Source organism: Rhopalosiphum padi, chromosome 1, assembly GCF_020882245.1.
Source record: "Rhopalosiphum padi isolate XX-2018 chromosome 1, ASM2088224v1, whole genome shotgun sequence".
NCBI classification, from domain to species: domain Eukaryota; kingdom Metazoa; phylum Arthropoda; class Insecta; order Hemiptera; family Aphididae; genus Rhopalosiphum; species Rhopalosiphum padi.
The window spans coordinates 22,061,332-22,085,848 of record NC_083597.1 but is presented as its reverse complement, the minus strand read 5'-3'; the positions used below and the strand labels follow the sequence as shown (position 1 = coordinate 22,085,848).

The 24,517-nt window shown below is 28.4% G+C and overlaps 1 protein-coding gene across 1 annotated transcript; it reads left to right on the top strand.

Moving 5' to 3' along the window:
- The first annotated feature begins 209 nt into the window (after window positions 1–209).
- LOC132932244 (serine-enriched protein-like) lies at window positions 210–19,564 on the top strand. The gene is made up of 8 exons (XM_060998519.1): window positions 210–580; window positions 3,676–3,874; window positions 7,300–7,525; window positions 8,437–8,698; window positions 9,732–9,895; window positions 13,983–14,114; window positions 14,564–14,773; window positions 16,206–19,564. Exons 2-8 carry the CDS (start codon window positions 3,681–3,683, stop codon window positions 16,686–16,688), a joined length of 1,671 nt encoding a protein of 556 aa, XP_060854502.1. The 5' UTR covers window positions 210–580; window positions 3,676–3,680; the 3' UTR covers window positions 16,689–19,564.
- Window positions 19,565–24,517: the final 4,953 nt, after the last annotated feature.

Genomic DNA, 24,517 nt, shown 5'->3' with positions numbered 1-24,517 from the left:
ACCTTGCCCGTCCCGTCGTTTCCGACGTTTGCGCCGTTCACCAACACCCCCTCCCTCCCCCCCCCCCACCGCGACGACCGCGGACGACGCGCACCGCCGCGCCGCAATACCACTTGCGACTACACGCCGTCGCTTTCTCTTTCGCGCGATCCCTGTGTACGCCGTTCTCCCAGAATTACTGCCGACGTCACCGTCGTCGCGTCGTCGCTACTCTCTCCGAGACCGCAGTCGTACGCGGTATCGCGCGTGCGCGTCCGATTATTATTACTATTATTATTGTTATTTATTATTATTATTATTACTATTACTATTACTGTCCGTGCTCTGTTATTAATAGCATACCGCCGTATGCAAAGGCGCGGGCACGACGTCTTTTAATCGGTCTGACGCGCGCCACGTCGTAAACGCTCGCGCCGCAGCCGCCGCCGCGCTCGGCTGTACGTAATTATTATACATGTGTATATATACGGTGAGTAAACTTTAACGGTAAACATTTTCACGCACCAGCAGTGTACACACATCGGCCGTGGCGGACGCGACGTTTCACTATTCCGTCGGGACGACAAAATCCTATAATATAGTGAGTTTGAATATTAATCTCCTAACCGCCGTTTGTATATAATATTATTGTATAGGTACGAATGAATTATAATAATATTATTATATAGGTACTTTGAGGTATACGCGTAGCACACTGTCTTGCCGTTATAATATTATTATTTATTTTTAGTCTATTCAATTCGTCGATAAACGTTGTATTTAACGACACTGCCATAGGTTTTCTAAATTAATACGCGTGTGTCGTAATATTTTGCTTCGCTTCACCGACAAATCATTTCAAATCGTCTAATATAAACTATATAAACGATTGTCGTCGCACGTAGTATTGTTCGTCTTAATGAATATTCAAAATACAATACCGCTGTTTGTTTGAATTAAATCCGCTTAAATGTTTAATACAACGACAAATCTATTCAATGGGGAGTATGGTATATGTATATTGTATATACAAATAAATACAAAACGTTATTTTTATACGTTTCCTTTTTTTATTTTTTTTAATCATACTACCTAAACTTATTCATGCCTACTTTTTGGTTCATTTATTATTCTGTCTGTCAATATAAAACTATATTGTATACATATATAAAAAGTAAAATATCATTCATCGAAATTTTAAATTATGTACGATATAAAATACAGATAAGCAGTAGGTACAATAATTTATTTATTTAACAAACATTTTTTGTGACAGAACATAATAATAATCCTTTCTTCAGAATAGTTTATTTTTCTAATTTTTCTAACCTAATTCTCAAAAAAAAAAAAAAAAAAATACTGTTACTTTTAATTAGACATTTTTGTTTGAGGGACTATATTTCATATACCATATTATATAATATATTTTTATTTGTTACTCATATATTGTATTATATAAAGTACAAAAAATATCAGTATAATACGATGAAATATCTCAAGTTTATAGTCAACTAATAGTCATAACAAAAGTAAAAGAAGGATTTCAAGAATTTAAATCCCCTAAATCTCTTTGTCAAACTAATAATAATTACTTATAAATAACTAAATATAATAGGATAACATAATAATATATTATACCGCTATATTATATCATAATACTATATATAATAGAATATATTTCGATTGGTATTAAAATGTATTATTCATATAGTTTATAAATAAATATTAAAAACATATTACTTTATATATTATGTAACTTAAAACATTATACAAATATTATATACCAATATTACTATTTAACCCGGATTAATATTATAAATACACATTATACGCACGGGGTAAATATTTACCCCGAAAAATAATTATCTTTTATAATAATTTTATCTTCAGCCTTTTTTTCTTTTGAAGAATCAAATAATGTTATTTAATTTAATTAAATTTTAATCAATTAATTATTTAATTAAAGTATATATTATTATATTTTTGTAGAGAAATATCCTGATATTTGTACGTATATCGTAATCGTTTTAAATATAATTAACTATTGAATTATTAATTATATTTTGAATAAAATATAACAGAACACTAAATTTATTAGTATTATGTGCATAATTATTATCTTGTTTCTCAACTTTTACACCGAGGGATTCCACATCATACAATGTGATTCAATAATTTCTAAATACTTGTGTTTGTGATCTTTATGCCGATTTATACAACAAAAGGTAGAAAAATAACATGTGACTAAAAACATTATATGTTTAAATATATTATTCGAAGCTAATTATGCGGAAAAACATCCACATAAACTATTTCCTATGAAGCTATAAGCAATATTAATATGTCTAGGATACGATACTGTATAAGCTACTATGATAGGTTAAATATATTTATGATATATCTAAAAATGTTATTAACTATTTATAGTATATTACAAAAAAATAATGATGTGTAATACTATAGTCTATAATAAATAATTAATACTTATTGCTTAAAAAGGCACAGAATAAAAATTAAACATCACAAAAATATTGATTTATTATGAAATTTAAAATATTTGCATTATTAACATTTTTATAAAAAAAAATTAATACTAAAGATGATTTAGATACGTAGTTATAAATAGTGAATATTTAATTAATGTAGTTTTTTACTTGTATTAAAATTTAAAATTCTTACAATAATAATAATTTAAAAAATTAATTTTGTAAAAAAAATGAAAAACATTTTTATTAGTAATGTTATAGGATTTTGTAAAATATAGTTTGTTCTAAAAATTAAAAAAAAAACTTTTTATACATTTTCTTAAAAACGATACTAATTTACTAGTTAGCATAAGTTATTTCAATAAGTATTAGTATTTTTAAAAATATTGTCATACATAATATTTTCAATAATTACAAAATTAAAACCTTAAAAATGTAATATTTTATACTATTTTTATCATCATTATTGTTTAAGTTTTTATTTTTATTTCATATTAAGAAACAAAATAGTTGTCTGAGTATTATTCAATATATAAAAATACAATTTCAGACGAATAATTAATTTGTAATAAATGTTAAGAATTTAAAGCTAAGATAATTTGAGAAGAGTGACAACTCACAGGGATAAATCGCAAAATGTTATAGTTACCTACTTACTTAATTAAAACTACCTACTTAACTATTCGTAATATTAATTAGCTATACTAAATTCATTTTTATAACAAAATAGATTTTGTTAAGAATGAATGGACTATAAATTTTACTTTTTGGAAGTCTTTTAAATTTATAAAATGTCTTCTCGTGGTATACATATTTCAATTCTTCGGTCTTTATAACATGGTTGATTTTGAATATTAATTTTTAAATATTACCTAATACCTAACAAAACTATTAATATGAAAGGTTGTCATGTTTTTCTATGTTATCCTTAATGGAAATTGAAAAAACACGATAATCTACATCATTATATACAATTAAAACAATAATAGACTATCATCTATTACCTATTAGTTAAATTAGTTGATTTCGCAGAACCTAAAATGCAGTAGGAATTAATGTTTTATATATTTTTTATCGAAATACTGGAGATCAGTGATCATTAAATTACAAAGTTATGAATATAATTACTACAGCGCGGTATCTAAATAATCTATATACTATCAAACCGTGCAAACTGTGCAAACCTATTTATGAATAAGTAATATAACAGGTTTAATGATGGAGCAACAATATCCCGTTACTACAACATCTACAACAATGGATGAAACACTGTTCGAATATAAAGGTGGATTAGCAGATGATTTGAAGTTTCTCGCGGCTATCCCAGAAGTGTGCGACGTTACATTTTTAGTCGGTGAAACACGGGAACCGGTGTGTGCAGTTAAAGCAATACTCGCGGCTAGAAGCCGGTAAGTAGTTTACAATGAATCGATAATTAATTGATTTAATATAACAATAATAAAATATAATTAGTTTATTATATTTGTATATTGTATACCATAAAATTATTATTATATTATTATTCATGAATAAATACATAGTTTATTTGATAAATTAACAGTTAAATTATAAAATTATAATAATACGTTTATAAAATATTATCTTAAGTATTGAATTAATTTCATTATCAACATTTCATTGAGAAGGTTGGTATATTATACTGTTGGAAAATTTATTCAATAAACGTAAATTACGTTTTTCTCGTATAGGATCGTGTAATCACTGTATTGCATTCGAAATGTAGAATTTTCCATTTCCTCAAATGAACACATAATGCTTAATTCATGAATTGGTCTAAAATATGTCCATTTCATAAAATGTACTTAAATAAATTCTGAATAATTCATGATTTATGAAATTGCTTATATTTTAGAATTATACTCATATACAACAGTATAAATTATCCTGTTCAGGTATATTAATGTACTAGAACTCCATTACGTCGTACACATACTTGCTTAGACCATATTTTTATTAAATATAATACTTATGTAACCGGTAAAACCGAAACAGGAGTATTATCAACTAATCGTACAGATTATTTTTCTATAGTGGTAGCTATAGACATTTAGAATAAAATTGATCCAATGAACAATCTGTATGATTTATATTTATAATTGTAATACAAGTTAAATGAAATTATAAGTGATACAAATTTAGATTGAAGTGTATAGAACGAAATATGTAAATAAATGAAATAAATGTCACGGTAATAGTAGCAGTCAATTTATTTTGAGGGTGTGGCTGATTTTTTACAAACACTATTTAATTATAACAAACTGTATTTATAAACATAATATTAACAATAATTTTATTAAATTATTAAATCTATTTTTTTCTTTTTTTTCTAATTTTACCGGCAGTACTTCGTTTGAAGTTATATTAATAACCCCACGATGAACAGCTTAAGAAACCAAGCCATTGAGATTACTCTAGAATAATAAAATGATGCAATATTTACATAATATTTAATATATCAACATATAAGCACTAAATTGACATTTCAAACATACTTATAATTTACCGTGACAGTAATCTTATTGATAAAGTACACAAAGCTATATAAATAGTATGTCAACAACAACTACAATTGTAAACTCTAAAAAAAATTGATGACTAATGGATTTCTTTGCTCATTACGCTAAAAACTGGAATTCTCTATAAAAGTTAATAAGCGCCCAGCAAATAACCAAAAGCTACACTCATCCTACATAAGACACAAAAAATCACAAAGATTTAAAGAACGGCAAAGAATAATATTCAACAAAAATAAAATAAATAAAAATTTCTACAAAAACAAAACTGTTTTATGTACTTTAAAATCAATGTGAAAATCAATAAGTAATTTTAATAAAATATGGAGTAATAGATAAAACAAAATAGATTGGGTACCAATGTAATTAAAACTGTATTATTATGGAGAAGCTCAGGATTTGATGTAATTACAAAAGATTATGTTATAATCTATTGTAAATGTTATACCTTAGTACCTCACAATAATATAAATGTTATTTCAAAGTAGCATAGCACTATCGCTACAAATTAGTTAACGGTGTTAGGATTATAATAATATTTAATAAATACAAAATAACTTTAATAACTTAAAATATTAAAAAAAAAAAATAACAAAACAACTATACTTACTTGAATTTATACTGTAGTTTTAATTCTGTATAAATTCTTATGATATAATATAAATATATAATATGATTTGTCTTTTATTAACTATTTTTACTATTTTTAATATTGTAATTGGTTTGTTTTTCATTTTTGTAACCCGGCGTAATGTATAGGCAATAAAGGTACATTATTGTCTCATATCTAATATAACGATAACGACATAACGTTTGTTAAATAATAAAATATTTATTTTAATTTTAAATTATCTTTAACAAAATATTCAAATGCTAATAAATTTGACAGGCTATTCAATAAAACTTCAAACATTTAATCTACTTACTCATAAATCGATACAATCTTTGACTAGTAAACTAAAATTGTCTAATGCGACAAGGAACCTTATTATACTTTGATAAACTACTATCTTAGTTTCATATATATTTTGAAGTTTAACTTTGTGTAACTAAATGTGTTGTCGTCTATTAATAAGACAAATTATTATCACCAAAATACTGAAAGGAGTATATTTTCATCTTATATTATATCAATCCAAATATTAATTAAAATCAATAATTTACGTGTTTAACTTACATATTTTGTTTAATATCAATATTGGTGAAACGGCATAAGATATTTGTTGGCTTTTACCTTTTCAGCGTTAATAATTTTAAATAAACAATACGTGATAATTTTTTTAAGACGTGATACTTTCTGATCCGAGACACTTAGTCTTTGCTACTTCAGTTTATTTATCAATGATTGACTTATAAGATTATACACATACAGGATTCATTTCCGGATCATCTTGAATGGATAGGTTTCGCAATTTCCTGGAAAACTTTTGGAATATTTCAAAAAAGATATTTTTAAAATATCACCTAAATCGAATTTCCAATCTATATGGAAACACTATAACATGAAACTTTTGAAAACATATTTTACTTCTAAAAAAGTTTTTACGCTGACAATGACAAAATTAAATTAAAACTAATTTGTATTTTGTTATTTATCTTTTGTAGATTAAACTATGTTATACGTTGTAATAAATATTTTTAAATCATTTTAAGTTTAACTTATTTAAAAGTAATAGCTTTTCAAATTGTAATTTGTTAAACATTATCTATAAAGGTAATATCACAAAAATCAAATAATAATAATAATACTTTTATTAAAATAAATATTCATTTGTCAGGTATTATTATACGAATTTTTGGTTGTCCTTTTGTTATTTAATAGTGTTAGTAAGTAATCAAGTAACTGTAAAAGAACGTTCAACATATTTTTAACAATTAATTAAGATGAGTCAGATAAAAAAATAATGTTATTTCGATATTCTATTGAAGTATATTTGTTTATTAACGTTGTATCATAAATAGCTATATTAATTTTCTGAAATGTTGAGGTAAATGACAAATTATTTCGAGAATAATTAATATAATATTCGATAACTTTAACTTTACTTGTCATGATTAAAGTAACATTTACACATTTTATATGTACATATTATGTATACTTTGTTCATAATAAACCATAATTATTCATGGTTTTTAAAATTTTTTATTACTATGTGCATGAGAAAAAAATACAATACACACTCAATCAACAAATTAAAAACTGAGGACTAATGAAAAACACTATACTGTTTGCTATAAATTATTTTATTATTTTATACATTATTTTTAACGGTTTTAATAGTATTTTGTTATGTTTATAGAGTGTTTTATAAAATGTTATATGACACGAATGGTAAACAACTACAACACCAACAACACTCAATTGGAGGTAGTTCATCGAAACGCAGTGGAGGCTTAATAAAGCAATTATCTGGTGCCGCAAGTGGAAGTCAAAACTCTCAACAACAAAATAGGTTGAGGATGTTGTTAAAACGTAGTTCAGAACCATTGATTCAACACAACCATCAACAACAGTATCAATCACGGGTAAGTGTATTCTACTATTTTTCACGATATATTCTCGTTATGTTTAGTTAATATTTAGAAAAACAGATGTTATTGATGTTAACCTCCGGTTATTTTTGTTGGTGACAGTAATGAATTGATTTATAGTTTCATCTTTGGGGAGCTAAAGAATTTTCAATAATATGGAATGGATGTTTACATATATTATAAATACGTCCATGGCAAATGTTCAGTTATAAAAACCTATTACTTGATTCACTGAATAAAGAACATTAAGATTAACATAAATATAGATGATAGGGGTTTAAACTTTAAAGAAACGATTAATTATAGTTGTTAAGGTTTATCTTTTTTATCTTTATGCGTTAATTTATTATTTAACGTCTAATGGTAATAGTAATAAAATAATACAGTCGTTTGTACATTATTTAACAAACCTTACTTCTAAACGATCATTATTTTTTATATACACACTTTTTTGAGATATTTAATAAAGTATTAAACTACGTAATATAACAAATTGAGAACTTCTCGTAGAATAACTAAGACTATGTAAGTAAATATTTAATAATGGTTTGATGTATGTACACATTATTCATTTTATCCTACATAATGGAAATAACATACATACAATAGGGACCACTCTACCACTGTCACATAGTTCTTGATTTTCCAACTACAATACAGTATTCGAAACAAATGACCATTTTAGTAATAATAATGTATACAATCATTACTGTGAATTATTAAATATAAGCAATATTTTGTTTAGTACATATTGTTGTTATAAAATTTTAAACGAGTTACCGCCGCTAAATGTTGACATCATAATGACGGGTCGAATGTATAGCTGACAGTTGTATAGACATTTATGGTATATATTATTGATTCGTATGTTTTGTGTGGCTGTTGATGTATAAACCAAACTATAGCAACAGCAAAAATCACCACCGAATAGGAACAGCATTAAGAACAATAGCAAAATGGCGGCTGCCGGATCCAACGCCTCGACATCTTGGTCGAAGTATAAAAGAGGAAGTGCCGTCGGAACTGCAGCGGCAGCGATAAGTAATGTCGGGAGTGTAACATCACCAACAATAATAGTAATCGAAGAATTCGATGCCGACGTGTTCCGGCAGTTGGTAGAATATGTACACACTGGTTGTGTTACATTACAACCACGGACGTTACTAGGTAGGTCCATATAAATAATAGATAATATTAGACATCTTAGTATGAATATAATATATTTATTTATATTTTATACGTTATGCAACGCTTTAGTCGGAAAAAAATATCATTACTATGCAAAAATGTGTTAACAACTGTTTGGGTTCCTGAATTATACATTTCTAAGACTCGTCAATGTAATTTGGAACATTTTGTGGGATAGAGTCATTCTAAATAACTTTTAATTTTTTTCAATTCGCTTATAAAACTAATGAACCATGTTGAAAGTTTTAATATCGTTTAAAAATGTATTTGTATAGTATTATTGCCCTATTAACGAATAACGTATCCACCATACAATTATATTATTGGCTTGTATACTTCTTTATTTATTAATGAGCAATAAAAATTAATACTTTTCTGAAACTTTTTAAGTCCCAATTTAAAATTAATATTAATCAAATCGTAGTATAATTAATTATTAATAGTGTCAAGTTGAAACGCGCACAGTGTACCGAGGGCCGAGAGGAAAGTACAAGAGTTCGTTATATCCACGTGTACGCGTCATCATTGATTTTATAAAATCAATGTCATAACTTACTAACACAATATTGCATTGACGCTTTATGTGGACCTAAACTAATGACATAATTTAAACTATATGATACTAATAAAGCGTTTGTTCTTAATAGTTAATGTCATTACACTTTGACGTAGAAATATTAGAATAAATTCGGGAACGGTATCGATATACCGAACTACCGATATACCGTAGTCGTCGACTGCCACGATATAGTTCCAATTCTATAGCCAAATGTACCTATACTATTATATGTACACGAATATTATTTGAGAGAACTTTGAAACGATTGCACAATATTAATTATATTATTACATTAATTTATTTACTGTATTCTTTTCGAAGGGATAGTTGTATATCTCCCTTTTTTTTTGTTCGTAGTAAATTAATTTCGTGTTAAATATGTGTTATTTAAGTCGGTACACCCTAATTATTCAATGTATCGTCGTATCCACTGCAATAGTGTTGTTTTATCAGGCGTGTTGAATGCGGCCGACTGTTACGGACTGGACGAGCTGCGGGCCGCCTGTACGGGTTTCGCCGACACGGGCGGCGGCATCACCGTGGACACAGCTTGTGCGCTATTGGCGTCTGCCGAACGTTACATCCACTACAAGTGCACTAAATCGCTGGTGCAAAAAGTACGTGGGGGACGGGTGAGGGGTGAGAGGCTAAACCACTGTTGGCGATTTCGTGTATACTTCCACAATATTATTATTATTAACGATTTGTTATTGTTGTTGTTATTATATTTCCGAAAAGAGTTGACATAGTTCATACAAATCCCTTTGTACCCGTCAACGGTACCTGGTGTTCAATGATAACCCAATATTATTATAAGGTTGAAAGATTTTAAAATTTAAATCATGGGACTAAAAATATGTCAAGGCTTCTATAAACGTATTTTTTCCGACTCATACATATCATAAATATTTTTCTTTGACAAGAGTACTTAGAGTTTCATATACCTAAATTTTACCTTTAACTGAATATTATTGTTTCAACAAGGAGTTAATTTTAACATATTATGTTCCTGATAATAAATAATAATTAATTACAAATTATTAAACTAAAACCAATAGATTAATCTTCATTATTTTTTTTTATTTCAAAGCAAAACAAAAAAGATATATACAAGATGATTCACCAAACATTATGCTTGCAACCATTTTTTTTTTTTTTTTTGTTAAATAGGTAATGAATTTATTCAAATTATGATTTTTGGAATTTTTAATTAATCTTTTGTAAATGATTGAGAGTTTTTGTATTACCTACTTAAGTAGTCCTGTAGAGATTATTTTTTTTCAAATGAAACCCTTTTTTTATTATGAATTATTTAATGGTTAATTTTTTTTTAAATACTAATGTAAGTACATTAATTGTATAAAATGAACAAAATAGTCGTTAAAAATGATTTTATAAAAATGTAATAGATGTAATATTGGATCTAGTATATGTATTATACTTATATTTTGATTATTTATTCAAATTATAAATGTATAACAGATCAGATGATAACGAATTAATACAATTTTCAAATCATCATAGTTGCCGTATATCCTCCAAACTCGTAATATTTAGATTTTTAAGTATATTTAAGAATTCCAAAAATCAGATTTAAAACAACTGTAATACCTATGTATCATTGACAAATAAAAGCAGGTTTCATGCTTTGTGTATCACCTGTAGATATGATATTGAGCGTAACTTTAAAAAACAAAAAAAAAAACGGGTATTCCAGTTTTTATGGAGTGGTTGAATGTCTCTCAACCATAATTCAATCTATATACAATATCGGCACAATAAACGATTCGCCAATATAGCAGATAATAAAAATACCTTTTACAATAATAACCAAAAATATGCACGCTTATTGCCGATGGTGATTTACTCTCCGGATGTGTTTCACATACATTAATACGCTTATATGACATAATATAATATAATATTATATATTATTTTATAATACGACGACAATACACATAACCTCCACCCGCCCTACCCACCTGTTATTCATGTAGTATATATACGTACCGGTACGGATGGTGCCTAAACACCCTGTGTGCGCGTGTAAAATGTTCGTTTGATATTGTGAAACGTAATTATTATCATCATCATCATCATCATCATCATCATCATCATCATCATCGTCATCATCATTCATAATCATCATCATCTACTTTTGTTACCCATGTACATTACAATATTAAATTGTTGGTTTAATCGAGAGCGCGCTCGCGTATATGTGTGCGAGCGGGCGCGCCGGTTTTATATTTTTGACGTTATATACATTACGTTGTTTTCTGTTTTTCTGTACCTCCCTTTAGTTGTGTTCTTGCGTGTGCTGTACGTGTATCTGTGTGTGTTTAAGTGCGAGCATTGCCGCGATGCGTGTGATGTTTTTTTAGTTGTTTTATAATTAATATTTTGTTTTATTTTGTGTATGTATTGTAACCCATATTAGTTGTCGGATTGGTTATTTTCACTCCCAAGCAGGTAGCTTAAATAATAATTTTTAAGTGGTACGCGTCATAGATCATCGCACACAACATAAATATAATAATAATAATAATAATAATCATTATCGACTATTAAATACACAGCAGTATATAATATAATATATTATGTTACCGTCAAAGATACATGAATATTATATAATTGTGTATGTGTGATTTGTGTGAACGCGTATATGAAAATCTGACTAGTCATTTTCTCGACGACGTTGTTTTATATTTTGTTGGTTTATTTATTTTTTGTTTGTTTACATTCAGTCTTTAGTGGTGAAAACTAGGGGTTAGCAATGTTTCAATCGATTTCGAAGTACCTACAGAGAATAATATACTGATTAATTCAACGAAATACCGATTTATAAATTAAAAAATATATATATATACGTATATACGTAAGTGTTTATACAGTGTTTGTACAATGCACAGTGATTTACACAATAAAACACATCGTTTTATTTACATTTACTATCATTATACATTTAAACTTATAAGTTATGCATGTATATAAAAACATTTGAATACATAATTGCTGTAGGTTTTAAAAAAATTATTTAAATGTATGATGTATACACAATTCCTGTATAATTTAAAAGTTAAAACTATAAATATAAAAAAAATAAAATATACTTCATAAATATTTTTCTGCATAAAATATTTCCAAAATAATAAAAATAATTCTTTTTAAATTTAAATATAATATACAAAAGTGTTTACATAAAATTATTATTTATCACTTTAAAAACGTCTTGTTATTCATACATAAATTGTTTAGTAATAACCTGTAAGGGAAGGATAGTATAATATATTCTCAGTTTTTAGGCAGTAGTCTCTAACAAAAGAAAACTTTATTACTTTATCAACACTTTAAAGGGACGTAAAAAAGATAATATAATTTAACGGTAAAACTTGCGACCTTGGAGAGTTTCACTTGGGTGTCATAAACTATTACTTATATTATATAGTATACACACCCGAGTTAAAATTAAATTAAACTGAACATGCCGACTGCCAAAACTATAATATTAAAATTATATTTTCATAATATAAAAGTTTATAATTGCAAACTAATGCAAAATCAAATCTGACTTTAAGAGTAGAAATCATTATCAGTCCAGTAGAATTATACATATTATTTGCGTATTGGTTTTAAATTTAAAAAATGAAAACGCTGGCATTGACAGAACTCAGATTTTATATTCTCTTAATATATATATATAAATATAATAAATCAGACGCATAAACACATTTATAAATTGAATTCGCATAAATTAATAAAGTAAACATTTTAACACTTAAAAAATAAATATTTATATCATGGAAATCATAAATTAATATATTTTTTATGGAATATTTATAGAGCAAATTGGCTACTAAAACCTGGTGCTAGGAAATTATCTCACTTTGTTCACATTTTTAGAAATATGGTGTCTTAATGTATTATTACTTATTTATTTAGTCATTAACATAAATTGATAAATATTTAATTACAAAATAACAATAAGTACTCAATAACCCAATTCAAAAATGAAAAAACTGTAATTGTTTCATTATTTTTCATTTACTTTTCTTTACACTCGGTACTCGGACAAAAATATCATGAAAATCGAATTGTTAATTTTATCAACATTATACATATTATCTCAGTCTATAGAAATCACGTATTCATAAATTAAAATAAAATCTGAGTTCTCCTTCTAGTTCTTCTCATTATGCTATATTTATGAAACTAGTATTGGTTTGTTCAGTATTTAATTATTTGTATAGATGAGTAATAAGAAATATTCATACTTTTTAACCTCGAAAACATAAATTTTGTATTAGGTATAACAAATATCAATATGATATGTTATAAATAAAGTAATGTCAACGCTAAAAAGCATAAATAATATTTTAGTATAGTGAATTGGAGTATAACTGTATATATTTTGGTCATTAATTTATATAAATATGGAATGTAACGAGTATCGTTTTTACGAAAATAAACACTTTTTATTTTTAATAAAAGCTAATAGGTATATTGTGTTGATGGATTTTTGTACGTTGTTTTGGTGTTGATTTGCAGAAATGTTTTGGACGTTTTTATTTTATACTGAAATGCTGTAAATAAATAATATTAATCATTAATTAAACACATTAACCTTGCAAGTTGCGTATTTGTGAAATAATTAAAATAAAATAAATTTGAACGAAATTATGAGATTGACTAAAAATCCTAAAGGTGCTCGAGTTCGTAGATGTGAACGGCGGACGCGTACTCACACTTGGATCGTTCACATTATTGCCGCAACACGTGGTCCGACTTATACTGTCACGGGACGAGTTACGAGCTGATGAACTGACAAAATTCCAGGTGAATATTATAATATTAATGTACTCGTACGGTTTTATGTATAGTCAATAAGTTGACATCACAATTGGCATTTGGCAATGACGACAATTTACAATTTATCGTATATATATATATATATTATTGTCGCGATCATTAAGTCGACCAATGTCAATATTTAGTTCCTTTTGATTGACGTTGAATATTAATGTGTTAAACGATCCAACTGCCAAGTGTCACGCCATTATAATACACAACAAATATAGCCTATAGGCATCCAATATAATATATGCGAATACTGATAGCGTAAAACTAAATATAATATAATATATGTTCAGTGTTTTAGGTATAAATGGTATCACTGATAATAATATCCATCAAAAATGTAATATAATAATATGTAATAAGTGATAAGTCTAAATGGTGATTTTCTAATGTTACGTGTACTAAATACGTTCTCGGGGGTGTTGCAGGCTGCGCTGATGTGGGCGAAGAAATATGCCGCCGACGCTGCTGACAACAACAATGCCGATTCCGAAGACGCAGATTGGCGTTCTCTGTTTAGGGAACACTTTGCGCCAATCATCCAATATCATAAGATCGCGGCGAGTGTAATTTTAGAAGAAATCATGCCGTTAGGGGTGGTTCCTGACCGGGACTTACTGTCGGCGCTTGCTTATCAGGTATTTTCAATAATCAATATTTTATATGTGATTTCGAAAAAAATTGAAATAAAAACATTTAAAGCTTGTGAAGTCAAATTGGTAATTCAAAGCGTTTTTGTTTTGTTATGAAAATATCAACGAGTGAATATCAAATATTATTGAAGCAATAGGTAATAGATTTTTTATTATTCATAAACATGTGTATAAAGTTTACATTGTGAGAGGAGTGAATTATAGCGGCGGCGGAAACCGGCGAAATGGGAATTGTGAATATTTATACTAATAAATCCACTCGTTTAAGCTTATATATATAGTTAGATAAATAAAAGTTAAATAATAAACCAATATTATTTCAATAGTAAATATTGATTAACCCACGACACTATAAAGTATAAATACATATACATTATATTATGTATATTACTTTTCGGAATATGATATTAAAATGTACCATCACCTTATTATTATGACTTTATTACGCGAACTATTCGATTTTCAAACTGAACTAAACACTTATTTAAAATTATACCAAAGAAATCAAAATTTGTACTGAATTTAATGAAAATAATAAAATGGAGTTATTATTATTTTCCTTCGTATTCTTCGTCATAATTTTAATCTATATATTTACATAATAATTAATATTTATTTTATACAAAAGTTTATAGAATTTTTTTTAGGTTCAGTTCATTCTCAAAATCAGGTTTCATAACATCACTATTACTATTACTTATTAGTAATTATCGTTAAAAAAAATAAAAACCAAAAAACTATAATAAATAATGAAATATACCTACTGTATAGATTTATTCTTGTGTATAGGTACAGTGTTAATTAAACATAATAATAATAATATATCGTCGTTGACACGAAAAAACGTCCTACTACGTGCTAAAATCACGGTTTTGAAACTTTAGTATTCCGGATTTAGAAGACTTAAAAGCTATAATTTGATATTATCTGCAATGTGCTATTGTGTATCTTCATCGTAGAATTAATGAAAAATAATAAATAAAACCCACCTTTGTATTACTCATACCATAATATCCGTTTATGAAAAACGTATTCTATGATTTCTATGTGATTAAAAATGTATTATACTATTGACAAAAATAGTATTATAGTTATAGTTGTTTAAATCCACTCTTGTGTAAGCTTGACAAAAAGTCTTATAAAATAGTAAGACCTCGTCCAATGTGGCAATATTATATCGAACATTTATACTATATTTCCACAAAGATAAAATGTTAGCTATTTTTTTTTCAAAATACGTAAAAGCGATTTACGTAGCTTTAAAGTTTTGAAATTTGTTTTTAAAGATAATTTTTTTAACGTTTTTTGTGAGTACTAAAAAATTGAGAATTAGCACTCGAAAGGTTTTTCGTGTCAATGACGATACACACAATTTAGTTACACAGCGTTTGCTTATCGCGCGTGTTTGGATATACAGGCTGACCCGAACAGCGTGCGGTTGGACTCCATCACTGGGGCCGGCGACCGGGATCAGTTGCGGTGCGGTCGGCGCCGGACGCGGTCCATGTCGGTGCAGAGCGGCGGTGCTGGCGGCGACGAGGACGACATGCAGTCGGGCTATCATCAGGTGAGCGTCGCGGCCGGCCCGTCGACCACGTCCATCAGCGGTGTCGGTCATCAGCCAGCCGCCACGCCGACGTTGAGCAGCGGTGGCAGTGGCGGCAGCGCGGACGTCGTGGGCCGGCACAACCAACGGCCGCCGCCGCCCAGACGCCGGCGGCGCACCTCGTCGTCCGCGCACCAGCACCAGGGACAGCAAAAACCCCACCACCACCACCACCACCATCACCACCATCACTACCGCCCGCTCAACCGGCACAACCTGTCGTCGGACTCGACCAACAGCCGGAGTTGCTGCACGAGCGATGACGACTCGGCGGACGACCTGACGTCGTCTTAAACGGGAACGCGCGCGCGCGCAGATAGATAACGAGCGACGACTCGCCCGACGTCGACCAACCGCCGCCGTGGCTTCTTCCCTGCAATCGCAATTCGCAATACAGCTGTGCAGGATTATTGAAAACGAATCATCCGAATATGCACTTGTCTCCTCCACTCGATCTTTGGCCGTGTGGCTATACTGTTCTTCTGCGCATATATGTAAATACGACGAATACGGGCACTTCGGCACTTGGACGTTGTCTCATCCGTCTTACACGCGTACGACATGGACAAAACGCGTTTACGCTGTCTGAGTAGAACTCGCTAAATTTTGGTTCTGCAGCATAAATATATACCTATTATAAAATTAAAAGATGACAATATTTCGGAGGGCAAGACGCCGAGTTTATTCCATTATTCCCGATAAAACGTTCATTGTAATCGTTTAGAGTTAGCAACAATTTCAACATTTTTAAATAACCTCGGCGTCTTGCGCTCCAAAATATTGCCATCTGTTAATTTTATAATAGGTATGTTTACTCTAAAACCAAAATTGAGCGAGTTCTATTAGGATTGCGTAAACGCGTTTTATACATGTACGTGTGTAAGACGGAGATAACACATGCGGGTGCGATGTTCTCTTAATATAATATTCTTAGCTTAGTCCGTGCGGGTACGCGTACCGTCGTCGTTATCCTCGACCGCTGTGGAAGAGCTAAAAAATTAGCAGTCGATTACCGCGTGACGGATATGCGTGGAATGAATGAATTTTAGTTTCCGACTGCACATTTGTGTTATTCGGTCACACGAGCAAATGAATACTCACGTGGAATATTTATATAAGTGTACCATTAAATAAATATTCGAAACATTACTACTATTATTCTATTTTGAATATGTCGCATATTTATAATGGCTATATTATGTTACTCTGAACCGAAAAACTAAAAATATTTAAATATTTTTAATCGGATGAATCGTTTTGAATAATCCTGTACTATACCCCAACCCTTAAAATTACACGAATCTAACTATACATTCGACGATGTTAGAATCTTTTTGTTACTTTTTTTTCCATCAACATTATTTTTTTTGATCTCGTTTAATATTATTATTTAGTTATTTTCTTATATACTTCATGTACATTACACCATTAACTGCCATTCACCTCTGTATGAATAAATTTTACAGTCAGCGTGGTATGCAATAATTCCAGAGGGAAAGTAATGATTATATTAAAATATACAGATAAGTTAGAAAAGTGCACTTTACGAGCTTGGCTCATGGAAATCGAATACATTTTTTTGCTTTATATAAAATAACCATTGATTACAGCAATAATATTTTAAAAAAAAATGGTATAGTCCAATATAATTAGCCAATATACGTTAGCATGAGATTTTTTTTTTAAATAGGGAAAATAATATTAAAGATCTGTTTGTCATTAAAATGTACGACAAAAAGCGTATGTTTGTAGTTTATACATTAAACTATATATATATTAGCTTATTACTCAAAAACTACACGTTCAATTCTGAAGAAAGTTTCAGAGATTAGTTTCTTAGACATATCAGGAAAGTTTTGAAAGTAGTTTGGACCACCATTGGATAATATACTATTTTGCTATACCCAATTCGCCACAAGCAGATTGCCCATCTCTATCGTATTAATTCACAAGGTGAAGTATACACAGATACTGATGCCAATTTTCTCATGAAATAAGATACACTAAAACCGAGATATGTGTTTCATTAAAATATTTGTCAGAGAAACTTAATAAAACGTAATCTATATAAGTTTATTTAGCGCGGTAATATTTGATCAGTCAGTAATTTTAACATAACTGCTCTCTCTCTCTTTCTCTCTCTCTCATCATCTCTCTCTCTTTCTCTCTCACTCACTCTCTCTCTACTGACTACTATAGTACTGTGTGCTCGCTAAAGACGACTTTTAGCTCGTAATATTATTTAATTATAACTTAGATTCGATTACACTTCAAATATAAAATAAATTTATTGCAGTATCAACACATTATGAAAATAACAAGGTTATATATTTTAAATAGTAACAAAGTCGTAATAAGCTTATATGTTTATAAAAAAAAATTGTGAGTTTATTATTTACCTTTTTAATCCTTTTAAATCTGTGCAATTAAAAATTAAATAAGCGTAGAATAAATATTATATATTAGTATAATTGTTATATGTATGTAGAATGTAGATACCATGTATTTCGAATCAAAATTATTAACTATATTATATTATTTAAAATTATTTTTGTTTTTATTAAAGAAAATAATTTAATAATGGATTGTCGAATTGTAAAAAGTTAGTTAATTTACTTTCAAATTAATATAGTATACTGATCAAAAGGAAAATTTAAGCCAATGAAAGAAGTAGTGTTGAAATAGTGCATACTCGTATTAGATAATCTTTCAAAAAATTAATTTAAAATAAATATATCATTGTTTTTATGTAAACTCGTATACTATGATAGGTATGCACTGTACATTGTAATAATGATATTAATTATACGATATCTTGCATACTAATAAATTTAAATATTAAGATATAACGAAATGCAATAAAATCCTAGTCTCAAATAATATGGTGTATAATATACACCATTCACTGTATATTGTAGTATGCACCAGATCTTAATGTTATAATATATCTGACTATAGCTATTAAATGTTGTTATTGTATTCATAAAAAAGAAATAAATAAATTACTGGTAAATTAATAATTTATATCATGTAATATTTATAATATGTGTATTACTAAAAATTACTTATATTATGCTATTTATAATACTTATCATATCATATTATGTAAACACCTACACGTAAATGGGTATTATACACTAGTTTAAATTATCTATATATTAATTAGTTGTAGAATTATAATTAGAAATAAAGAAATGTTTACAATGCAGACTACATTTTTGTCTAAATAATTTTAAAAATATTAAAAGTATCTGATAATAAGTCACAAACCATAACTATTATAAGCGTTAAAACTGCCATTATAAAGTTTTAATTTTTGTGAAATTAGATTATTTCACTACAAGCAACCAAGTATTACTTATTCTATTATAAATGTTTTATCCAATAAAAAATGTATTTTAAACTTTTTAGAACAGTTAAAATTGAATGTAATTTGCAGGTATCTTATATTTATTAATATTATCACATCCTCAGTTCTTAGTTCTTACTTCTTACTGTACCTATAAACTATGGAGTGTTGATATATCAACAAAATATATTGAAAACCATAATTTTTGTTTAAATTTATAGATACAAGTATACAACTATTAAAATAATTTTTAAATATTATAGAGACGCATTAATTAATTAAACTAAAATATTTACCACACACCTCAAACTATTAAATTTAAAAAGATGTTTAAACTTTTAAGTTAAATAGTGAAAGCTATTAGTTAGTGTCTATCAAAATGGGTATAATATAAGTGCAAACTATAAGGTAGATATTACCTTGTGTAGGTATAACTGTACAAATATTAAAATTACTGTTACAGAAGTTATAAGTTAGTAATTACTCTAAAATTGCTCCTGTAAAATTATACTAGTAAGCTATAATTGGATTATAATAAGTTATGTACAAAGTGAAAACCAATTTTCAAAATAATTCTTTTGATTAAATTTAGGTAGGTACCTACATGATGTATTAATTAACATCAATTACTTTAATCAATAACCTGAGACGAAAAATGGTTTAATTGTTTTTGATTACTCCTTTAACTTTATCAAATTACGTTAGAACTAAGAGTAGATATATTAGCACATCAATTTTCTGATAAAAATTAAACTTAAGTCAGTCTACTGAAGCACAGACAGTCTTTATGAATATAACCCATTTAAGTAGACAAAAAAATCAAAACAAACTTATTTATTTTATAGTTGAATACTTCAATGGCCAATGGATTTATACTATTTTGATATGACCAATCGACTAAAATATCTAATCAAAGTGGTGAATATATAATATTATATAATAACCGTGGATCGTGGATTCAATGCATTATCATCTCTTTTCTCGATGTCATAATTCATTATCTGAACATTGTTCTCGTGAATTACAATTTTGTCAACAGTTGACAAAACCTAGACTTTATCTCCCAATGATAATCGTACTTGTATTAGTCGTATTGTAATAATTACTTTACAAATGACATTTTTTGTAAGAAATGTAGGATCTTTTATGTATTTATATAAGCCCCAGTAAGTTATATTTAGTTATCGCAAAAGTTAACAGACGTAAATTTAAGTCATCGTTATATTTCATTCAATGAGACATCTTTTTAAATTGTATTTTAAGCCGTTATGTTATTTATTAAATCCAACAATAGCTTTTGTTTAATCGATAATATGCTAATTTGTGTCCATTTTTTACTTATATTTATTCGATATTTATATATGCGTACCAGATCAAAAAGGTCATAAATAGACAATTCTATCTTTCAAATTCGGAGGTTCCGGATATAAAATTACGAAAAATTCTGGTGATTAATGACTAATCGAGATTATACTGTAATGATATACTCACATATCAGAATTATATATTTTATTATTTAAATAAATAACGGTAAAGTTGTCGCACGCAGATAAACCGTCAATAAAAACCAATAATCTCTATTAATCACTGATGAAGGAAACTATTTACATTGTTTGGTCACGTAGGAACTCACACGTCATTGTGACAATATGGCGCAAAGCGTGTGATCTATTTCGTGTGCTGCCAGAGACAAGGGATGGCCCAATGAGCTTCTCCGTCGTCGGAGAGAAAGCCGATTTCTCTAAAGACGCGGAGGACTTTGATGGAGCCGCATGCGACACTGTCGGGCTTGACCACGTCGTCTTCTCTCACCAGTGCAGGCGCACCAGTCATTTTAATAACATCTCTCTTATGAGCGCATGAACACCAACCACTTTAATAATATATCCTTCAAGAGTGCACGAGCACCCGATATACCCACCACACCGATACTGCGAGCGACAACTGGACCATTTTCATTTTAACGAAATACTTCAGTGATGTTTTTTATTTGGATCCGTGTGATTAACACCTTTTAATTTTATTAAGACCAACTACAGTTTAACGAATTCAACAGCGAATAAGGTAAGGTGCATGAGCATCATTTTATTTGCGTTAATTTGTATAATTTTGTTTTTCTACATTTTATTATTACGGTGTATTTGATCATAATATCATATTCTTGAATAACAATCTCGAGAACCCTCCGACCATCAGGCGGAAGGTAATAGCGTAAATTTAAATAATAATAATAATTACATCTGATAGGTAACTATATTTTACAGCACTTGTAAATGTAGGGAAAAGGTTCCACAGATTCGATATTTATTCAAGGCTTGTGTCCCTTGTATTTGTCACTTTAGAATTATTATCTCACTAAACTATTTACCATCTTTTTGCGTTATTATAATACTGTATTAGATATGTATTTCGCATACAAAAACTATAAATATATATTACTGGCTGCTGCTATTGACAACTATTTATGTATAAATAACTCTATATAAGTACTCGAATTCAATTTAATTTGAATTTTTGGGGACAATTTGGCATCGGAATTAATTTCACATGTACTTAAAAGAATTATAAAATAAACCATAATATTTTTGCTATGTAAAAATAAAACTAATTACCCTCTTTGAACCTTTTTTTTTGAGAGAGAGAGAAAATAAAGGTTTTAAAAATTAAGCCATTAGCCAGCATATTTACATTTACATTTAAATTAATTTTTTTTTTTTATAAAAATGTTAATTATTTGCTGAACTATATAAAGCGGTATTACAATATAGGCTATAGGTACATAGACATATTTTTTTTAAGACAAATATGTGAAGATTCCTTTTATTTATATATTTGCTTATTAATTATTTATTATAATATTTAAATCTATTATACTAACAAAAAATTAAATTTTTATTTATAAACGAATATATTATTAGATTTATATAATATGTGATGTTGTTTAAGTATAATGCAAAATAAGACAATTACATTATATAGTTTAATTTATTTGGCTATCACAAAAGACTCTTTAATCGAGATTCTATACTGTATTAGATTTAAAATGTATTTCGCATACAAAAACTAAAAACATCTATTACTGGCTGGTGCCATTGACAACCATATATGTATTGTGTGTTATAAAATACATAATATTCGTTTCTATCGTACAGTTGTTATTACTACAGTGTTATTATTACAAAAAATACGTCCAAAAACATATTCCATTATAAAAGTATTAAATATACATTTATAGTTAAGCTATATTAACGTATACCATACTACATAATTATGGAAAATAATACAACATTCGACGTCGAGTTGCAATCACCGCTTGCTGCGGCCGACCAGGCGATGTTGTCGGTTTCGCCGGTTTTGCCGGTTTCGCCGGTTTCGGTCAAATTACCCGCAAGTGATCAGAACGAAGGAGTAAACAAAGATTTTACTGGTTTTGTAACGAAAAAATATGCATCAATGCCAAACATTGCATTGTCATATTTGGCGTCGATGCAGTCAGCCTCGGTGGGTCCGACAGAACCGGACGTGATAAATGGTGAATTCGTCGGACCACCGATGAAACTGTACAGTTCTATGCCGAACATATACATTCGATTTGATGAAACTGAAGAACCCATATGCTGTGGTGGCAGTTGCGCCAAATACATTCCTGTGCAAGTTTCGACCGCGGTTGACGAAGGACCGACCGAACCGATCTATGCGTACGACAAGTTAGATCCAGAAATAGCCAGCCACCGAGCTGTAACAGGGATCGAAAAAACCACGGTTCAACGTGGTCGCCGTTCCTGGTGGAAACGGACTAGAAAATTCGTTCGTCAATTGTTTTGTTGTGTGCATGGTTTAAAATAAGTATATGATACGGGGTGAATTTTTATCGACTTCAAATCATGTTAATTAGAATAAGTATTGTTTGAAGTGCACCTGTATACCAAGTTTATAATGTTCGATCTGATTATTGCGTGGAAGTTAAATTAAAAACAGTTACTTAATATTATATTATTCTTATAGCTATGCAAATAGTATTGTTTTTCACAAATAAATGTTTTTGTTATTATTATTTAAATGGTTTTTATATTTATTTGATGGATTAATAGTAAATAAGGTGAACATGCATTTCTAATAATATTTACTTTATATATTATTATACAGATAATTTTATTTTTTTGTAAGTGCTGTAATACAATCACGCGATGTCCATTTTGGTGTTGGATATTTTCAAGCTATTTAAAAAGATACTTCTATTCTAGTATGCCTTTACACACAATCTAACCGCTCACACGGGGGAGTGAGTCACATAATTACTTTTAAATTATATACATATTTTATATCACATGCCTTCTTATGATATAGCTATTGATAATTGGTACAAAATATAGTATTAGAATAATATTGTAAATGCAATGTGTTGCATAGGTATTTTTCAAAAATAATGCAAAAACCGTAAAACTATTAAATATATATAGGTAGGTACAGATCTAGCAGTTTTAGTATAAAATAATTATTTATATATTTATATAATAATTACCTACTATAAAATATTTTTTTTCATTTATGATATGATTATCATTTATAATACTATTTGAATGCCTAATACAATATAATTAAAATAATTTAATGTATCAGGTACATTCGAATATACCAATACACATAATGTGTAATCTACTTGAGTCATTCATAGTTTTGAAGAATGATCAAAAAACACTTTTTCACTTTTTTTAAAAACAAAATATCTTACATTTACTGAATTATTGAATATACATAATACTTATGTTTACTT